The 21,824-nt window shown below is 37.3% G+C and overlaps 2 protein-coding genes across 2 annotated transcripts in view; both read left to right on the top strand.

The window, feature by feature from the left end:
- Positions 1–5,458: 5,458 nt before the first annotated feature.
- LOC107488639 (pectinesterase) lies at positions 5,459–8,059 on the top strand. Its single transcript, XM_016109391.3, has 2 exons — positions 5,459–6,482; positions 7,186–8,059. The coding sequence occupies exons 1-2, from the start codon at positions 5,498–5,500 to the stop codon at positions 7,881–7,883; spliced, it is 1,683 nt and encodes a 560-aa protein (XP_015964877.1). The 5' UTR covers positions 5,459–5,497; the 3' UTR covers positions 7,884–8,059.
- Positions 8,060–21,238: 13,179 nt separating this feature from the next.
- LOC107488619 (CRIB domain-containing protein RIC7-like) overlaps positions 21,239–21,824 on the top strand; it is a 2,121-nt gene continuing 1,535 nt past the window's right edge. The window contains exon 1 of the mRNA XM_052261316.1: positions 21,239–21,323. The gene's annotated coding sequence lies outside the window, so the exon portion shown is untranslated. The remainder of the gene's footprint in view (positions 21,324–21,824) is intronic.

Here is a 21,824-nt window from a genome sequence, read left to right as displayed (position 1 = left end):
TTCTAGATCATTGCGTCAAAAAAAAAAACACCTAAAAAAACTTGAAGCTTCCAAAACTAATCATAATACATCTATACTATTACTTTCTATTCTGATATGTCTTCTAATTATAACTAAATAAATCAAAATATTTTAACATATTAAGTAATTAATCATGTCAAAATAATTTAAAATATAAATTTTTTAACACGTATTTTAACTAACTAAATCAAAATATCCTAACATATCAATTAAAATTAATTAAATCAAAATATTATAAATTAACTAATTAATTAATTAAAATAATATAAAATATAAAAATTTTAATATGTCTTTTAATTAACAAAATCAAAATATTATAACATATCAACTAATTAATTAAATTAAAATAGAAGAAAGACAAATTAATCTTAAAATTCAATGCTTTGACTATTTGTCATATGACATTTAGTCAGTTGATATACCCTCAATATATATAGATTTAATTTGGTAAAATTTTTTAAAAAATTATTTATATTTTTTAAAATTATAAATATTTTATGTCACAAATGTTTCTTTATAGTGATACACAATAGTAATCACATCCATTTGCAAACAACAATTGATAATCAATATTATCCTCTTCAAACAAACAAAAAAATCTAACCAATATAAGGCATGGTAAACCAAGAATGTATAATAACTAAACCAAACTCTAACCCAACATTAAATCATTAAGTCTAACAACATACATACAGAACTTCTTTTTTCACTACATTCCAACAATGATAAACATCATCAGACTGAACCAAAAAAAAAATTCAAACAACATCAAATAAACCAAAACCTAACTCAAACTAATAGCCAAAACACACATAATAATAAAAAAAGAATAAATGAATTTCAGCAATCCAAAACATAAAAAAATAACAATGATAAAAAATAGAGTACAATACAAAGTAAATATGATGTTTCTCCTTTGTATTTTGGTACTCGTAAATGCTTTTTTCTAGATAACTCTGTATACGACAAAATTTTTACTAAGATTGCTTTTTTTTAGTGAGAACGTTAGAGAAAACCCTCTCAAAATGACACCATGCAAGAAAATAAAGAGAAGAGATTTCGTATGAGACAGAAGAATAATGACACTAATGTATTAAAAATTTAAAAACTTTTAACGTTACTTTCGTCCAACTACATCATCAATCCATCACTATACAATGTACTTGTTTGGGTACCATTATTTTGATAAAAAATTTTTAATAAAAAAGATTTTTTTTATTTTTTAGCATATTTGGCAAATTTTTAGTAGTAAAAGTAAAAGCACTAATAAAAATTTTTTCATAAAAAAATATATTTTTTATGTAATAAATAAATAAATAAATAAATAATACTTTTATATCATTATAACTAAACATAATTGATAGATAAAAAGATCTTTTAAAAAAATATAACTCAAAAAAATCTTTACTTAGAAACTCAAATAAATTCATAATCTTTCCATATTCACTTAAGAGGTCGCAAGTTCGAGCCTCTCTATCTTTAGTAAAAATTAAAAAATAAAATAAATTAAATTTTAGTTGTTCTTTATTAATTTTTTTTTTGTTACTAAACACTTCCGGTTTTTTAAATCCTCAAGTATTGAAAGCATATCGCAGGCACCATTATTGTTCTTATCTCGGGTATTAAGGATAGAGTAACTTCTCTATCACATTCCCATTACACACCAGCTGATTTTACATTTATTATATATTCTAGGTGTATTCGAGATCTGATAAAAATAAATTATTTCTTATCTCAAATGCATAATATTTGAGATTTAGTTTTAATTTTGAGATGAGTTTTAGTATTCGAGATATAATATATTATACAAAACGATAAACTTTTTATACATTAAATATTTTATTAAATAAAGTATTTAAATAATTTAAATAAAAAATTTATATAAAATTGAAAATTTAAAATATAAAAATATTATTTATATATTAAAATTAACTACTAAAATTAATTAATATAATTTTTTTCCAAAGATAGTAGGTTATATTTCATTAATTATTGAAAAATGAAATACAAAGATGTCCAAAAGCAGGACAGCATAATGAAAGGTGGAGATTTCCCAAAAACACTACACTGAAGGTATTCATCCAACGGTGCAAGAGATTTCTCAAAAATACTACACTGAAGGTATTCATCCAACGGTGCAAGGTCGAAAAACGAAAAAAATCTTAAAGAAGAAAGAATGATAAATCAAATTGAATGCAACTAAGAGCTTGCCTCATGGAGATGATGACCTAAACTGGGAGTTCTTTGGATTTCACGGAGCAACTTAACAGAGCTTGCTAGAATGGCAGACGGCATTGAAGTAGAACCTTCAAAAATCAACTGGTTGCGAGCTTTCCAGCAGTTCCAGCAAATGATGGCAAGCAATTGAGGATTACGGTCATCATTCTTCAACAGGTTAAGCATCTCTGTTGATGCAATCCACCATGTCCAAAAGTCGTTAGGACTCTGAGGGGGAAGACAGTCACGAAGATAACTCTGAGACCATACATCTTTAATTCTAGAGCAATCGATCAAACAATGAGTGACTGTTTCGGTGGCTTCATGACAGTAGGGGCATATTGGTGATATAGATGGGATGCGGTGATGAATCTGAGCAAGCACCGGGAGCCGGCCATGGAGAGCTTTCCAGATAAATAGCTTAATTTTGTAAGGCAAGTTCAACTTCCATAGATCAATCCACGGCTTTTTCTGTTGCATATAATTAGGGCAAAGCTCCAGAGGCGGATGGTAAAATAAATAGCCAATTCTGTAACCTGAAGATGTATCATATTGTTTGGATTTGTTCAAATCCCATTGCAATTTGTCCCTATTCTGTTGAATTTTAACTGACAAAATCCTGTTTGCAACGTCTTGGGGAAATAATTCTTGAATAAGATTCTGATTCCAATTCCTATCTTCAGTAATTAGATCTTTAACTCTTGGAACCAACTCAGCAATAGCTTGTCTATTTGGCATGTCAAAAATCATTAAAGGATACGGAGGAGGCAGCCAAGATCCTCAAAGGTTCGGATATTCTCTCCAGTACCCACAGCCCAATTAAGACCTTTTTCAACAATCTGTCGGCCTTCCAGTATACTCCTCCATCCCCAAGAAGGTAAGACTCCAATTTCTGCCGTTATAGCATTACCATTGCTAAAGTATTTACCTCTTAGGATTTTGGATAATAAGGAAGTAGGCTGTATTACAAGTCGCCAAAACTGTTTGCCTAAAAGCGCCAGATTTTGGATTTTGAGATCTTTAAATCCAAGGCCTCCTTCTTTTCGTGGGCGAGTCATAGTGTCCCAGCTAATCCAAGCCATCCGCCTTTCAGAACCTTTTTGTCCCCACCAGAACTGAGAAAGTAGAGAGTGAATTTCTGATATTAAACCATCAGGCAACTTGAATCAAGACAATGTATAAATAGGAATAGCTTCTCCCACTGCCTTAAGCAATACGTGTCTACCACCTGACGATAGAAGATTGCGCTTCCACCCTTGTATTCTTTTCCGAACTTTTTCTTTGATCATACTAAAAGAAGCCTTTTTCGATTTAGAGACTGTAGAAGGCAAACCAAGGTATTTATCCTGAGCCCCAATATGATTAATATTCATAGAGTTAGCCAGTAGTGTACGAGTAGTGGACGGAGTGTTGTGGCTAAAGAATACAGCAAATTTATTAAGATTTACCCTCTGGCCACTGATGCTTTCATAAGAATTCAATAAATGCAGGATATTTGAACATGCTTCAGGATTAGCCTTACAGAATAAGATGGAATCATCAGCAAAGAGGAGGTGGTTGACCTTGAGACATCGTTTATGTATCTGAAGACCCTGAATTAGTCTGTTTTGTTCTGCCTTGTGTAGCAAGAAGGAGAGACCTTCTGCACAGAAAAGAAAAAGATAGGGAGATAGAGGATCTCCTTGTCGAATACCTCTATTTGGTTTGAAGAAACCATAAGGTTGTCCTTCCACAATAACAGAATAAGAAACAGTTGTCACTAATTCTCGAATCCACATGATCCATCGAGAGTCAAAACCAAACTTCTCCAATATAAACCAAAGAAAGTGCCATTCCACAAAAAACTCAAACTATAATTTTTTAAGTGAGTATAGAAAAATTATATCATTTAAACTATAATTTGTTAGTGATTTTTGGTCATCTTTAATATTGAAAAATTATATGAATGTATAAACCGATCATTTAATCTACTAATATAGTCACACAAAAAATCTACTGAGACAATGGACTAGTACTAAAGATAATAAATATTTTTTCAAAAAATTAAATTGATTTTAGGGTTCACCAAGAATCAAACTTTTGATCTTTAAAATTTAGCATTTTAATATCATATCATGATATCACTTATTCCAAAAGCTTCATAAATTATATCTTTAATATTTCATAAATTCCTATTGTATACATTATACAAGTATTTCATTGATTCCTCGTACTTTTTCATTTTTCAATGGCCTTAAATATAATCGAAGATGTCGTCGCAAGTCTTTAAACCAAATTATTTAGATTTACTAGGATTTTGTATAACAACAGACAAAGACCCAAAAAAAAAATCAACATGTTATCCGCTTCAATTCAATAAAATCATGAGAGCATGTGAATATGAGTATACTACTTTTATAAAAAAACTATGTATACGAAAATCACATATACTCGTATAAAATTTTACTGAAAAAGAAAGTTTTTTTTTTTTCCTGAGGAAGAAGATAGTTGTTGAGTGAATCCTAGTCGGTATAAGTAAATAATAGAAAAATAATAAAAAACTATTAAAATTTATTATTTTTAGTTATTATTTTTAGTTATTAATTTAATTTATTTAGTTTAATAATTTAGTAATATATTTTTAGTCTATATTTTTAAATATTAATAAATAATTGCTGAAAAAAATAATACAATTTAACTGACTTTCTAATTTTTTTTTTATGTGTTTCCATCAAAGTCAAATCAAACTAAATTATGCTTTTATCTACTTACTTCTTCCTTATTAATTTTCAGCTTTATTTTGTTTAGTGGGGGCCATTTTATTTGAATGTGATATGATCATTTAACCAGTGGTGCTCTTTGTTGGATTTGCACCCACCTATAAAAAAAGTCTTCGGTTAATTATACCAACTTCTCATAACTATGAATATATTTTATTTTATATTTTTAAATATTAATAATTAACTGAAGATAAAAATAATAAATTTTTACGGTCTTTCATCTTTTGGTTTAGATAATGAAAAATAAATAAAAGTGTGTAAAGTGGGAGTCTCATGCAGGTGGCGTTTCTTATTCTATTAACTAAAGTTGTAATAGAAGAACAATGTGCGGAAATATGAAAAAATAAAAGGAAAAGGTTTATTTAATAAATTTAATAATGTGGAAGCATCTAAAAATTGTATGTTATTATTCACTTCCTGGAAGGAACGGAAGGTTATGAATTGTGTATATAAAGAAGATAGAAGCAGCATGCTTGCAAAAGTAGTAGTCACTAATCACTATGGCTAACCAGCAACAACAACCTCTTCTAAGCAATAATAATAAGACTCCGAAATTCCTATCCCTTCTCCTCACTACTGTAGTTGTTGTAGTTGTAGTTGGAATTGGTGTCCTTGCCTCATCATCCCTTATTGCTAATTCATATCTCAGCACCAAACCCAGTTCCGATCTCTGTCAACACGCCGTTAACAGAGCAACCTGCTTGGCCCATGTCTCCGAAATAGCTCAAGGTCACATCCTGGCAACCACAAAAGACAACTACAATCTTCTCCAATCCTTCCTTGTCAAGTCCACCTCAGGCATCCAAGAAGCCATGACCACAGTCAACGCCGTCAAGATCCGCCTCAACGCCACTCCACGCCAGGAAGCAGCCTTGCAAGTCTGTGCAGACCTCATGGACTTGTCCATTGGTAGAGTTCTTCAATCAGTGGTGGCTCTCACTAAAAGGAACACTACTCATTCTCTGCAAGATGCACACACATGGCAGAGCAGTGTTCTCACCAACCATGCCACTTGCTTGGATGGCTTAGAAGGCTTCTCTGCTCGTGCCATTATGGAGCCTCAACTCTCGGACCTCATGTCCAGGGCAAGAACCTCTCTCGCCATGTTTGTTGCAGTCTTGCCAACGAAGGCCCATCAGCACCAACTCCTTGAGGAGCCACTCAACCGAGAGTTTCCCTCATGGGTCACACGCACCGATCGGAGGCTTTTGGAGTCTGTGGCTGCTGATATAAAGGCTAATGTTGTGGTGGCCAAGGATGGAAGCGGCAAGTTCAAGACGGTGGCGGAGGCTGTGGCTTCTGCACCTGATAACGGTAAAACAAGGTACGTAATATATGTGAAGAAGGGAACGTACAAAGAGAATGTTGAGATCAGTTCAAAGAAGAAGAACGTCATGCTTGTTGGTGACGGTATGGATGCAACCATTATCACCGGCAGCTTGAACTTTGTCGATGGAACTGGCACCTTCCAATCCGCCACCGTCGGTAATATATACATCTCTCGCATGATTCTTTCTATTCATATTACATATATTTACCTTCTAATAATGCTTAAATTAATTTTACTTTCTTTCTTTATATAATTCTCTGCTCTGATCTAGCCATATTTATCTACCTTTTACATGTCAAGTTCATAATATATATGTTTGTATATTTTTATTTTAAAAATATTATTTATATACTAAAATTAATTTTTAAAATTAATTATTATATTATATATATAATGGAACTCATTTAATTTTGTATTTTATAATTTAATATATATTTAATTAATTTTAATGACTGATTATAGTATAGAAGAAAATTTTGCTTTTGTGGTTATTATCCATCCTTGAACACTTATTAACTATCATGATCTGCTATGTTGGATTTTTAATTGGCCCCAAATCTAACCTAATTTATTAGCACCCAACATATTAAATGCTACTAGCTCTTCGGAATATTACAATAGGTGGGCGAATAAATAAACAAGTATTAATTATTTGTCCCCAGCTAAAAGCCAAAGATTCTAGATCCAGAGAAACAATAATATGTATAAACTCCAATCTCATTGGTGATGAAAAAATAAAAGAAATAAAGTAAATCAGGAAAAAGAATTAAACACGTGAATTCTTTTTTTTTGTTAATTAGTTTTATCATTTTTCTTTAGTAATGTGATGCATTAATGAGCGTTTGTGTGTACGAGCAGCCGCCGTTGGTGATGGGTTTATAGGGCAAGACATTTGGTTTCAAAACACGGCAGGGCCAGAGAAGCACCAGGCGGTGGCACTCCGTGTGGGAGCGGACACCTCCGTGATCAACCGGTGCCGCATCGATGCCTACCAGGACACTCTGTACACCCACAGCAACAGGCAGTTCTACCGTGATTGCGTCATCACCGGCACTATCGACTTCATCTTTGGAAATGCTGCTGTTGTGTTCCAGAATTGCAACCTGGTGGCTCGAAAGCCCATGAGCAACCAAAAGAACATGGTGACGGCCCAAGGACGCGAAGACCCCAACCAAAACACAGGGACCTCCATTCAGCAGTGCAAAATAACAGCGAGTTCGGATCTGAAGCCCGTGGTGGGGTCCATCAAGACTTATCTGGGGCGGCCATGGAAGAAGTATTCAAGAACGGTTGTGATGCAATCTTCAATAGATGGGCATATTGACCCCGCAGGATGGTCTGAATGGGATGATAAGACTAAGGACTATTTGGAAACTCTGTATTATGGAGAGTACATGAACAGTGGTGCTGGTGCTGGCACCAGCAAGAGGGTTACGTGGCCTGGTTACCACATCATCACCAGTGCCGCAGAGGCTAGCAAGTTCACAGTGGCTCAGCTCATCCAAGGCGATGTTTGGTTGCAGAACACCGGTGTTAACTTCATTACCGGCCTCTAGAGACTACTGCACGCATCTGCATGCCACACTAGTGTGAGGTTTAATTTCCCAAATGTCCTTTCCAACTTGTAACCGATCGAGTTTAATTTCATTAGGGCTTCAAGCATGTAATGAATCGCATCTGCTGAATAAACTTGTGCCTTGCTCTATCCGAGTTCGATCTTCAATAATTTTTTTTCTCTCTAATGTTACCGAACTATTTGTATTTCCTGATGGTCATGCTCCTTTAGTTTTATGCATTATTGACTTGAAACTACAGAAAAAAACATCGATCTTATCTTTTTGGCTATGATTCCACGCGAAATTCAAAGTACCACCAAATTTTTTTTAGTTAAAAGTAAAAAAATTTAAATTCATAACTTTTTAAATGAATGAGTACCAAGAAATTATATTATTTGAGTTAAAATCTTTTTACTAACCAGTTATATTGTTTGGATATTATTTTATATTATTTATATTAAATTAATCACCGCACTATGTTTATTTTAATATTGACATCACTGCTACATGTTTCTTATTTAATCCTTTTCCCCAACTTTCTTGTTGGGGACAATAATGCCATCCCCTACTTTACAAATTAATTTTATATTAATTACTACAAGTTGTATGTTGCGTTAGGTGACGTTTTTTTTGTGTTTTTTTAATTGGATACTGTATTTTTCAGACTAATCGAATAAAAACTAATTTGTTAAAGATTTAAATTTTATTTAAACGTTTGTTATTAGTTAATAAATTATTATATGCATAAAATAAAATTAAATATTTTAATATTTATTTAAATAAAAAAATAAATTAGTCACTTAGTCAATTTAAATTTTTCTAACTAGTTGCTAAATGCATTTTCATCATATAATATAATATAATATTGTTCATATATTCCATCAAAAAATAATATTGTTCATATAACTTTTATAATTATTTGTTTATTCATTAAAAACCTTATCTCAAAAGTGAAATAATATTATTTGTTTGTTTATTCATTTTTGTTATGATATCATTCATATTAAAAATTTAAATTTTTTAAATTTTTTAAGTAAAAAATTTTAATATCATCAAAATATGAAATACTCATTTTATATGGGATCAGATGTAAATATCTTATTTTAATTAGTGATTATATTTTGTACTTTATTGAGAAACTCAAATTATCTATACAGTTGATATTAGCATATCATAAAAATGTAAGAAAGATGAGACAGTCACATATTTATTTGCAGAACAGTTTTGCAAATTAATTGGATTGCTCAGATAATCAATTCTTGGTTAATCCCGTTAAACCAATTCATTCAGCTCGATATTTAAAATCTTGATAATTTTTTTTTTATATGAGATATTTAAATATAAAATTATTTTTATATTTTTATAAAATTTTAAAAAAATCTCAAAAAATCATATTTTGTTAAAAACTCACCAAATAAATCATATTTTACATATAAAAAATGTGCATATATATGTAAGAATCTTTTATATGCATGCATCTGAATTCTGGAACCTCGCGAATAAAGTTATATATATGATTGATATTAAAAAATAAATAACTAGAGGGGGGAAAAGAAAGGAGAAAGAAAGGGTGCTTTCACGGCTTTGTTCTGTACTATTGGCTACTTGCATTGTCGCGGTCGTCCCTTTTCTTTTCTTTGATAAATCTATACTTAATTAGTTATATTAAAATAGCTTTGGCGCTTAAATATCATTATTGATCATATCAAGAATAGACAAAAGCAAATACGCTAGAAGTAGAAAAGATTACATAGCGGGGTGCAAGTTGAGGATGGATGATGAGAATAATTATTAGGGTAAAATGGCAATATGATTATGATTATTCATGTAAATAGATGCGAAACATATAAAATACGATTAATCCAACTGTAAAATAAGTTAATATTGTAAAAATTGACTAATACAACCAACTATCATTATATTGAGTACTTGCCAACTATTGCCAGTGGTGCATCATTCGATTGGATTTGCGGGAAGGAATTAAAGTCAAGGCTAATTTTACAATGTTTTTATTTAGTATCTAATTTTGTCCAGTTTATTTTTTATAATAATTAATAAATTTTAAATATTTAAATTTATTAATTTTTATATTTTTAAATCAAATATTAATTATTTAATATTTTAATAATCAAATACTAATTTTTAGATATTATAATAATATCTAAAATCAGTTGATAAAGCCATAAAAAAAGAGAAGAGAGAGAAATTTTATTTTGATTTATTAATTATTTTTATATAATTATTATTGATTTATTATTTTAAATTGAAATTTAAAAAAAATAATAAAAGAAAAGGTTTTTTTAAGATTGGAGTGTGGTGGTTGTGGAGATATAAATATAATAATATTCTTAATGTTGAGAATCATTAGACGGATTATAAGATAGTTGTCCTTGTCAGAAATACTGTCATAAATAAGAAATTTTATATGTATAGATGCTCTTCTTTCATCACCTTTTAGGATCATTGATGCTGGAACATTCTGTAGGTAAATTTTAAAGTTAATTGTGATGCGAGTTTATTTTCTGATTCGAATTTGGCTGGTTTTGGTTGTATTATTAGAGGTTCTAATGAGAGTTGGATCTCAGAATGCTCTGGTAGTTCTCCTCCTTAGTCTATCACTATATTTAAGCTTTTCACGATCTAAAGGGAATTTGTCTTAATTTGAGACTACTGTTTGAGAGACGCTATGTGAAACGAATTGCTTGAACGTCCTGCACCTTTTGCATAACTCTAGTGGTGAGTACACATTTGAAGTTGTTGATTTAGTTTACAAAATTCAAATATTTTTATCAAGACTTTGGTACATTCAAGTTGATTAAATAGTTAGAAAAACAAATAAAGTGATGAATTGAATAATTAGATATAGAATAAAAAATAATTTTAATAATGTGATTTGGTCAAAACCTAATATTGTTCTTGTTACGTTGGGTAATCGGAGGTAATGGGCTTGACTCGTTAGGTTGGCCCAATCGTTAGTAGAGAGAAACCTTCGAAGAGAATCGTGCTTCTGGGCTTCCGTTCGACTTGTGAGTACGAGTGAATGGGGGTGGTACTTGCAAAGACACTCCGACGCTTAAGTCAGCAAGGGTGCAAGCAGGTCTAGAGAGTTTAGGACTTAGAGATACCTGAGGGATGTCAGTGTATTTATAGTGGTGAACCAATAACCACCGTTGGAGTAGTTCCACTTTTCAGGGTGTATAACCGTCCCTTTATCTTAGGGAGGTTACGATATGGCTTCTGGAAGTGGGTAGAGAGATTTTAGGGGCAGTTACTCATTTGAATGAATGTTTATCTGCCAGCTAATCTTCGTCCCCGACTTCTTTGGGATAAGTCGTGGTGAGAACCGACTTCGTCAGGAGTAGGTTGGATTGGGCCTTTCGTTGGGTCCTGGGCCTTATCATTGGATCAGGGTATGAACAGTGCCCCTACTCGAGCCCAATTTCTTTTAAGACTTGGGTTCGAGTATTCTACTTGGGGTCGTAACCGACCTGGGAGGGAACCGACGTGATCATTGAGAACCGACGTGACTTTTCGTGGCTTTTGATTTTCACAGTTATGTCTAATCAAACGTCGCGTCCGTTAGAGGTTCGCATAGGGATTGATTACCTTGGTAACGGTGCACTCATTAATGACCGCTTCTGTTTTTACCATTATGCCCCTAACGTGTTTATAAATACTTTCCCTCTCTTTCGTTGTTTCGTTTCTGCGATTTTTTGCTTTTCATCTGTTCGTGGGGAATTCTTGTTTGAAGGTGATGAGTTTGGAAAACTCTTATTTAATTTTGATGATGAACAAACATTATTAAAATATTTAATTACAAAATTATTAATTTGATCTTAATTCATATTTACTTAATTAATAATTTTGTTGTGCAGATTGGTATAATCTTCTTCTCCTTTCTACTCCATTTCTGTTTCTACTTCACAGGAGCAAAATCCAAAATTATCTCGTGCCAAGTGACGAGACAAAAAGAAAAGTCTCGTGGCTAAGGACAAGACAAAAAGAAAAGTCTCGTGGATAAGGACGAGACAAAAGAAAAATTCTCGTGTGCAGTGATGAGATAAAAAGACTAAAAGTTTCCAGAATTGGTCCAACAAGTCAGCAAGTGCAATCAAGCAAAAAAGGGGGCTAAGATTCAACCCCCCTTCTCTTAGCCACTGAAACCATCAGAAGGCTTTCATCTTCCTCTACCTTTTTCCAGGCAAAGGTTGGTTCTTTCTCCCCTTCTCTTTTACTAAGTGCTTCTGTTTGCATGCCTTTTATTATTTAGAGGGAGAGAAGGTGACATTGTAGGCTTCTGTTTAATTTCCTGCCCCCTTAGGAACTCTCATTTTTTATTCTTTTTCTTTTCCCTTTGTAGGTTTTCATCATACCTTAGGAAAGAATGTCTTCTGTAGAAGTTCTAGCTCAATGGGTCGATGTCACGGTCTTAGGGGAGGAACCTTTGGTCGATACCGAATTTATCACCAACCTTCGCACTCATCACTGAATTTGTACTTCCGAGGAGGATGAGCCGAAGTATGAATTGGTGGTCCCGGGTCCGGAAGATCGGGTTTGTTTTAGGAGGGACACTGAGGTGGTCCCTCATTTTTTCTACATGTATGAGAACATGGTTACCCGTTTGGGTATTTTTCTTCCATTTTCTGATTTCGAAATGGCTGTCTTATGTCACTGTCGAGTTGCTCCTACCCAACTTCACCCCAACTCTTGGGGGTTTTCTGAAAATCTACCAGTTCATCAGCCATGCTTTAGACTTTCCGACTTCCTTAAGGATTTTCTTTTATCTCTTCCACATGACCAAGCCCTTTAGTGGGCAAAATAACAAGCAACAATGGGTGTCTTTCCGAGCTATACAAGGTCGGAGAGTTTTCACCCTTTTTGACGAATCATTTCATGACTTCAAAAATTATTTCTTCAAAGTTCAAGCCGTAGAGGGTCACCACCCCTTCTTCTTAGATGAGACTTCTTCCCCTCGCTTTCCTCTGTACTGGCTAGAGGCCTCCCCCTGTGAGAAATATGGTTTGGACGACCTGGATGAGGTGGAGGCAGCCATTGTGGGGTTTCTCTGAGAAGTGTGGGGGAGGGCCCCATATCTGGATACTAAGAAGTTTCTTCAGGGGGCTCCGACCTTTGTCCAGACACAATTAGGTAGCCTTTACTTTGTTTATGTTTTCCGACTTTGTTTCTTCCGACTTGTTCTTCTGACTATTAATTTGTTTTGAACAGAGATGGCGAAGAAGAATTCCAGTGAATCTTACCAGAGAGTCCAGGAGGCCAAGGCGAGGTCCCGTGCCAGGGCTGGCGGCGCCAGGGTAACTAGATCTCCTCTTCCTCCTCCTCCCCCTTCTTCCCGAAGTTTGGGGACTCCTTCTCAACCCATCGTCATTTTCTCCTCGGCTTCTTTTCAGCCGCCCCCTCCCCTCCGACCTTCTCCTAAGCCAGAGAAGAAGAAGCGTAAGACTTTAGAGTCTAGCTCTTCTTTTGAAGGTGAGGCTAAGGTGGATGCTCCTGCATTTATCCGAAAATACATCTATCCCCATACCCGTATAGGTATGGATGATGTTTCTATCCGGAACCACCTCACTATTCTGGCTCAGGAGAATATCAGGGGGCGGCGGTGTGCACAAAGTTTCTTGATATTTTTGAGAAGACTCCTCTTAGCTCTCTAGGTTCAACCTCGAGGGTTGAAGAGTTAGAGGAAAGGCTTATCATATATCAGAAAAATCAGAAGGAGTTTAAGGAAGAGGTCACTAAGTTGAAGGAGGAGAGGGATGGCCTTCAGGAGAAGGAGAGCAAGTTACAAGCCCAATGCAATATGGAGGAAGGCTTGAGGAAGAAGGCGTAGGAGAGTTATTCGAGCTTGTTCAAGGACCTCGTGGAGGTGAGGAAGGACTTGTTGAATTCTCGGAATGCTTATGCCGAGTTGGAGGACTCTATTGCTGAAGGAGCCGAGGAGGCCTGGAGGATTTTTAAGGAGCAGGTCGGAGTCCTTGCTCCCGACCTGGATCTCTCTCCTTTGGATTCTAACAAGGTCGTCATTGATGGTGTCATAGTTCTTCCTCCTGCTCCCGAGGTTGTCTCTGAGTCAGATTTGAAGACTCGGGGGCAAAGAATCATTGAGTCCCCTCTTCGTCCAAAGGATGCTCCGAGTTCCTCAAGGTCTCACAGAACCTCCTCTCCATCTCCTACGGACACTTCTCTCCCTGGTCCTGATGGCGCTCCGACTACTCTTCCCGACTCTGGTGGTGATGTTCTCTAAAAAATTTGTTGGCTATATGGGGGCCCGGCCTGTGGGTCCCCTCTTTTTTAAACTTTTTTTTTATGTTTGTGGTGGAGATTTGGTTGACATTTTCCTTGGCCTCTTAAGGCCGTAAACAAAAAATACTTAGAAATACTCTTTTTGGATAAGGGTTTAAGTTTAACAAAAAATACCCTTTTTTGGATAAGGGTTTTAGTTACCTTTTGGTGTGCATGCTTTTCTGATTTTGGCATTTTTGAAAAACCCCCTTAATCTTTTGAAAACCTTTTTCTAGGCTGTCTGTCCCTTTTGAGCCTTTTTGTTTTAAGGGTTTAGGACAACCTTTAGCTTTGGCTTTTTAATAGGTTTTTCGATCTCTTTTTAGTATTCCTTATACTCAATTTTTTGATTCATTGAGTTCCTATGACTTAGGTTATTTTTGCGATGCGTTTTTTCTCCTACTCGGTTTTTCATCTCGACTTATGAGTCGGAGTGTCTCCGAGTTTCTCACAATCAACCTTTATAACCTCTTTACACCGACTTGTACCTCGTCGTTTTATCCTGACGACCATCTAGGTCGGTTCATGGGATTTTCACGCTTTGTCGAGCTTAAGTCGGCGCGTTTCGTAGAAAGAAAAAACAGACGAGAAGGAATTTATAAGAGATATTGCAAAAGATCTTTATTTATTTGGGAAGGTACCTTACTGCTACTAAGGGTTTTTAATAATCTATTCCCCCTTAGTCTCTACTGTGATGCCTCGTTAAATACCCTTCTTCAGAAAAAACCCTTTGATTTTTGGGAAAAAATCGTGAAGTTGAGAAAAGAGTACATCAGGGAGTAGAGTTCGCATTTAACTATAGTACCTTTTCATGTTACAAGCATGCCACGACCTTGGTAACTCGGTGCCGTTTAGGTCGATCACCTTATAATAGCCTTTGCCTAGGACTTCCCTAATTTTGTATGGTCCTTTCCAATTAGCGGCGAGCTTTCCTTTCCCAGACTTGTTGACTCTTATGTCATTTCTGATTAAGACCAAGTCGTTTGGGGTGAAGCTCCTTCGAATGACTTTTTTGTTGTACCTGATAGTCATCCTTTGTTTCAATGCTACTTCTCTTATCTGGGCTTGCTCTCGGACTTCGGAGAGCAAATCAAGTTTTTCTTTGTGCCCCTGTATGTTCCCGATTTCATCATAGAGGATCAACCTTGGGCTTTGTTCACTGATTTCCACTGGTATCATAACTTCTACACCATAGACAAGTCGGAAGGGCGTTTCTCCAGTGGCAGATTGTGGTGTCATCCGGTAAGCCCACAACACTTGGGGGAGCTCCTCTGTCCAGGCTCCTTTTGCATCTTGTAGTCTTTTCTTTAGCCCTGCCAATATGACTTTGTTGGCTGTCTCGGCTTGTCCATTTGCTTGGGGATGTTCCACCGAGGTGAACTGGTGTTTGATCTTCATACTGGTCACTAGGTTTCTAAAGGTGGAGTCGGTGAACTGGGTTCCGTTATCTGTAGTAATGGAATAAGGTATTCCATACCTTGTGATGATATTTTTGTAGAGGAACCTCCGACTTCTTTGGGCTGTGATGGTGGCTAATGGTTCTGCTTCTATCCACTTTGTGAAGTAATCTATTCCCATGATTAAGTATTTGACTTGTCCTGGCGCCTGGGGAAAAGAACCTAACAAATCCATTCCCCACTTTGCGAAGGGCCATGGAGAAGTTATACTAATGAGCTCCTCGGGGGGAGCCGCGTGGAAATTTGCATGCATTTGGCATGGTTGGCACTTTTTCACAAATTCTGTGGCATCTTTCTGCAAGGTCGGCCAGTAGAATCCAGCTCGGATTACTTTCCTAGCTAGCGACCTGGCTCCGAGATGGTTTCCGCAGATCCCATTATGAACCTCCTCTAGTACTTCAGTAGTCCTTGAGGTCGGTACGCACTTCAACAATGGCGTTGATATTCCTCTTTTATAAAGGATATTTTTCACCAGAGTGTAATGTTGTGCTTCCCTCCGGATTTTCTTAATCTCTTTTTCCTCTTTGGGGAGGATGTCGAATTTTAGGTATTTGACCAAGGGATTCATCCATCCGAGGTTTAGCCCAGTTACCTCAAGGACATCTCGCTTGTCCTCTACTTTTACCACAGAGGGTTCTTGGAGAGTTTCCTGGATCAAGCTTCTATTATTTCCTCCTAGCTTGGTACTTGCTAACTTGGAGAGGGCGTCTGCTCTGCTATTGAGATCCCGAGTTATGTGCTTAACCTCAGTTCCGCAAAGTGCCCGAGGTACTCCAGAGTTCTTTCCAAGTATCTTTTCATGTTCGGGTCTTTAGCCTGATACTCTCCATTTATCTGGGAGGTCACCACTTGAGAGTCACTGTATATCATCACTTTTGTTGCACCGACTTCTTCTGCCAGCTTCAATCCTGCAATCAGGGCTTCATATTCTGCCTAATTATTTGAAGCTGGGAATTCAAATTTGAGGGATACCTCTATTTGGGTTCCCCTTTCGTCAGCCAGTATTATGCTTGCACCGCTTCCTGTCTTGTTTGAGGATCCATCTACATAAAGTTCCCATGCAGTTGGCTTTTCCTCTTGATCTCCCGCGTATTCTGCTATGAAGTCGGTGAGGCATTGGGCTTTGATTGCTGTCCAAGTTTCATACTTCAAGTCGAACTCGGAGAGCTCTATTGCCCATTGAACCATTCTTCCTGCAACATCCGTCTTTTGGAGGATTTGCTTCATGGGTTGGTTCGTTCGGACTCTTATCGTATGAGCTTGAAAGTAAGGTCGTAGCCTCCGTGAGGCTATTACTAAAGAGTAAGCAAATTTCTCCAGTTTGTGGTACCTTAGTTCGGGGCCTTGTAGAACTTTGCTGATGAAGTACACTGGATGTTGTCCTACCTCGTCCTCCCTTATCAGGGCTGATGCGACAGCTTTGTTTACTACAGACAGATATAGGACGAGATCTTCCCCTACTAGAGGTCGGGTTAGGATTGGAGGTTGGCTCAAGAACCTTTTGAACTCCTGGAACGCTCCTTCGCATTCTGGAGTCCATTCAAAATGGCATCCCTTTATTAATAAAGAGAACAGTGGAAGGGATTTTAATGCTGATCCTGCCAAGAACCTGGAGAGGGCTGCAAGTCGGCCATTTAGTTGTTGAACCTCCCTTAAGCAAGTCGGGCTCTTCATTTCCAGTATAACTTGACACTTTTCGGGATTTGCTTCAATCCCTCTTTGCGTCAGCATAAACCCTAGGAATTTTCCGGCCTCCACTGCGAAGGTACACTTTGCGGGATTTAGCCTCATCCCGTGTAACCTTATGGTGTTGAAGACTTGCGAGAGGTCTGTCAAGAGATCAGCTTCTTCCTTAGTTTTTACTAGCATGTCGTCTACGTAGACTTCCATTAAGCTCCCGAGGTGGGGGGCGAACACCTTGTTCATCAGCCTTTGGTATGTGGCCCCTGCATTTTTTAATCCAAATGGCATGACCACGTAGCAGAAATTTGCTCGGTTAAGTCGGTGTAGTCGACGCACATCCTCCATTGGCCGTTTTGCTTCTTGACTAGCACTACATTTGCTAGCCATATTGGATATTTAACTTCTCTGATGAAGCCGGCTTCTAGGAGTGCCTGTACTTGCTCCTCCACCACTAGGGCTCGTTCCGGGCCGAGCTTGCGCCTTCGCTGTTGTACAGGTCGGAATCCTGGATACACCGAGAGCTTGTGGGACATAAGCTCGGGATCTATCCCAGGCATATCGGAGGCTTTCCAGGCAAAGAGGTCAGAATTGTCTCTTAGGAGCTTAGTCAACCCTTGCTTCAAGGTTTCCCCTAGGTTGGCTCCGGCTCCTATGTTGGTATTTTTCCCCTCCTCTTTGCCGACCTGTATTTCCTCAGTTTTTCCTCCTGCCTGTGGTCGCAACTCTTCTTTGGCCCTTGCACCACCGAGCTCTATGGTGTGAACTTCTTTGCCTTTTTCCCCCAGGTTCAGGCTTTTATTGTAGCACTTTCTTACCAATTTCTGGTCTCCCCGCACCGTTGCTACCCCGCTGTTGTCGGGAATTTCATGCAGAGATGAGGGGTGGATACCACCGCTCCGAGTCGATTTGGGGTAGCTCTTTCGATTAGGGTATTATATGCTGACCCCACGTCGATGACTTTGAAGTCTATACTCAGAGTTTTGGATTTTTTCCCCTTTCCAAAGGTAGTATGCAGGGATAAGATTCCAGTGGCTTTATTGGCGTGTCGCCTAGCCTGTATAAGGTGTCGGGGTAGGCTCTTAGCTCCCTCTCATCCAACCCTAGCTTGTCAAACGCGGGTTTGAAAAGGATGTCCGCCGAGCTTCCTTGATCTACTAGAGTTCTGTGGAGATGGGCATTGGCTAGGATCATGGTTATAACCACTGGATCGTCGTGTCCAGGGATTACTCCTTGCCCATCCTCCTTCGTAAATGAGATGGTGGGAAGGTCGGGCGATTCGCTCCCGACCTGGTAGACTCGCTTGAGGTGTCTCTTGCGAGAGGACTTGGTGAGTCCCCCTCCCGCGAATCCACCTGAGATCATATGTATATGTCTCTTCGGAGTCTGCGGTGGTGGGTCTCTTTTATCCACGTCATCTCGCTTTCTCTTCCCATGATTGTCCGACCTTTCCATGAGATATCTGTCAAGTCGGTCTTCTCTGGCCAGCTTTTCTATCACATTTTTGAGGTTGTAACAGTCGTTTGTGAGTGACCATATATTTTATGGTACTTGCAGTAATCGCTGCGACTCTCCCCTTTTTTATTTTTAATGGGCCTAGGAGGCGGCAGCCTTTCAGTATTGCAAATTTCTCTGTATACGTCCACTATAGAAACCTTTAGAGGAGTATAAGAGTGATATTTCCTGGGTCTGTCGAGACCGAGGTCTTCTTTCTTCTTGGGCTCCCTCTCCCTCTCTTTTATCGAGGGAGGGTGCCCAGGTCGCCAACTCGACTCTCTCAGTCTGGCATTTTCCTCCATGTTGATGTACTTTTCCGCTCTCTCCTGTACATCACTCAAAGAGGTCGGGTGCCTTTTTGATATGGACTGTGAGAAAGGTCCTTCCCTAAGTCCATTTACTAATCCCATGATAACTGCCTCTGTGGGCAGATCTTGAATTTCCAAACACACTTTGTTGAACCTTTCCATGTAATCACGCAGAGGTTCCCCAACCTCCTGTTTAACTCCCAGGAGGCTCGGTGCGTGTTTTACTTTATCCTTCTGGATGGAGAATCACATCAAAAATTTTCTTGAGAGGTCCTCAAAGCTGGTAACCGACCTTGGAGGGAGGCTATCGAACCACTTCATCGCCGCTTTTGACAGGGTGGTCGGAAAAGCCTTGCAACATGTTGCATCAGAAGCATCAGCCAGATACATGCGACTTTTGAAATTGCTTAAATGATGCTTTGGGTCTATGGTTCCGTCATAGAGGTTCATATCAGGGCTTTTGAAATTTCTTGGAACCTTCGCCCTCGTTATGTCCTCGCTGAATGGGTCCTCTCCTCCCAAGGGCGACTCTTCTCGGTTTCCGCAGGAGTTTCGGCCTTTAAGGGAGGATTCAAGCTTTGTGAGTTTTTCTTCCAACTCTTTTCGTCGTTCTATTTCCTCCCTGAGGTTTCGCTCTGCCTCTCGTTGTCGTTCTAGTTCCTGTTCCAGTTGCTCCAGACGACCTTGGTGGGCGTGGACCAGCCCCATTAGCTCGGTTGCATGGGGTGGCCCTTCCTTTCCGGACTCTCGTCCTTCCGAGGAATTTGCCTTTGGGTTTTTGAGCCCAGAGGTGCCTTCTTTATGTTGGTCGCTGGTTCCTTGATGAAGGGTCAGGTCTGCGTCATTGTTTCTGGTATCTGGATTTTCTTGCTCGGAATCAGATGTTGTATGTCCATCTTCTGGTGAGTTGTCCGCCATTACTGGTTGATCTCTCGGTTCCCCGGCAACGGCGCCAATGTTACGTTGGGTAACCGGAGGTAATGGACTTGACTCGTTAGGTTGGCCCAATCGTTAGTGGAGAGAAACCTTCGAAGAGAATCGTGCTTCTGGGCTTTCGTCCGACTTGTGAGTACGAGTGAATGGGGGTGGTACCTGCAAAGACACTCCGACGCTTAAGTCAGCAAGGGTGCAAGCAGGTCTAGAGAGTATTGGGACTTAGAGATACTTGAGGGATGTCAGTGTATTTATAGTGGTGAACCAATAACCACCGTTGGAGTAGTTCCACTTTTCAGGGTGTATAACCGTCCCTTTATCTTAGGGAGGTTACGATATGGCTTTTGGAAGTGGGTAGAGAGATTTTAGGAGCAGTTACTCATTTGAATGAGTGTTTATCTGCCAGCTAATCTTCGTCCCCGACTTCTTTGGGATAAGTTGTGGTGAGAACCGATTTCGTCAGGAGTAGGTCGGTATAGGGCGAGGCTCAATCCTTTGGATTGGACCTTTCGTTGGGTCCTGTGTCTTATCATTGGACCATGGTATGAACAGTTCTAAAAACAAATTATCAATTCTGATTTAGGTTAGAGGTTTGTTTTGATTTTTTTGTTTGCTTAGACAAAAGAAAAATTAAAATGTACATAGTGCGTACTACAACGACTACATTTTAAGTTAACACATAAGTCAATAAAATGCTAATACAGCACATATTTAAATTTGATTTTTAACTCACTGTAAATAAATCTAAATGAAAAGATTTTTTTTATCCCGTATCTTTTATTCTGATATGTTGAAGTTTAATTTATTACATATCTAAATTTTATAATATTTGATAACTAAAGAAAATTAGCCAAAATTAATTATAAATTATTTTATGATAATTAATAAATATTGAATAAGACAAATTCTGACCTTTTTATTTTTTCCTAGTATTACTGTTAAATATTTATCAGTGTTCAACCGGGAAAAATTTCTCTCTGGCCAATAAGTACCTAATGGAAAGCTGTTAAATAACAAGTTACCACATAAACTATTCATTCTTGGGAAGCGAATGAGTAATGATAAACGCCTATAGTGTTTTTTATTTTTTTTGGACTAATGAGCATATATATCACCGTAGAATGTTGCTGTTCTTGTATGTGAATAATGGCATACTAGCTAATTCAAGACAAAACACTGAATTAGAAATATAGCTTCTCTGTTTGTCCATCTCATCCGCAATTTTAGAGCACAACTACGAAATCTTCACTTTCATTGGATATAACAAGGTATGTAGAACATCTTAGGAGAAACAAAATACAATAACTCCGAATTACTCGCTTAACAACCAAGGATAACAACATACATCAACCAACATATATGCATACACAACATACTCATTAATCATTAATCACTATTATTATTATTATTATTATTATTATTATTATTATTATTATTATTATTATTTCCAATTTACATTCTTAAATATTTTTTTCTTTAATTTGTCTTAACCCTTCTTTTCTTGTTTTCCCTGTCAACCCTTTATTTACTCGTTTTTCATCCTTGAATGGATCCCCATTTTCTATTCTTTTGTTTCTCCTTGAAACAAACCGCAGTTTTATTCTCCATTTCCACTCAACCCGCATTGTTACCCTCCCTATCATCCCATCAATAAAAATATCAAAATTTTCAGAACTCTGTTTATTCTTTCTCAGTTTTCCCATGATAATGTGTTGCTGGGTTTATATATATCTCGAATAGTTAATAACTCAATAACACAAACCTGAGAG

Source organism: Arachis duranensis, chromosome 5, assembly GCF_000817695.3.
Source record: "Arachis duranensis cultivar V14167 chromosome 5, aradu.V14167.gnm2.J7QH, whole genome shotgun sequence".
NCBI lineage: Eukaryota > Viridiplantae > Streptophyta > Magnoliopsida > Fabales > Fabaceae > Arachis > Arachis duranensis.
The sequence above is the reverse complement of the archived record's forward strand: the minus strand, read 5'-3'. Positions and strand labels throughout refer to the sequence as shown.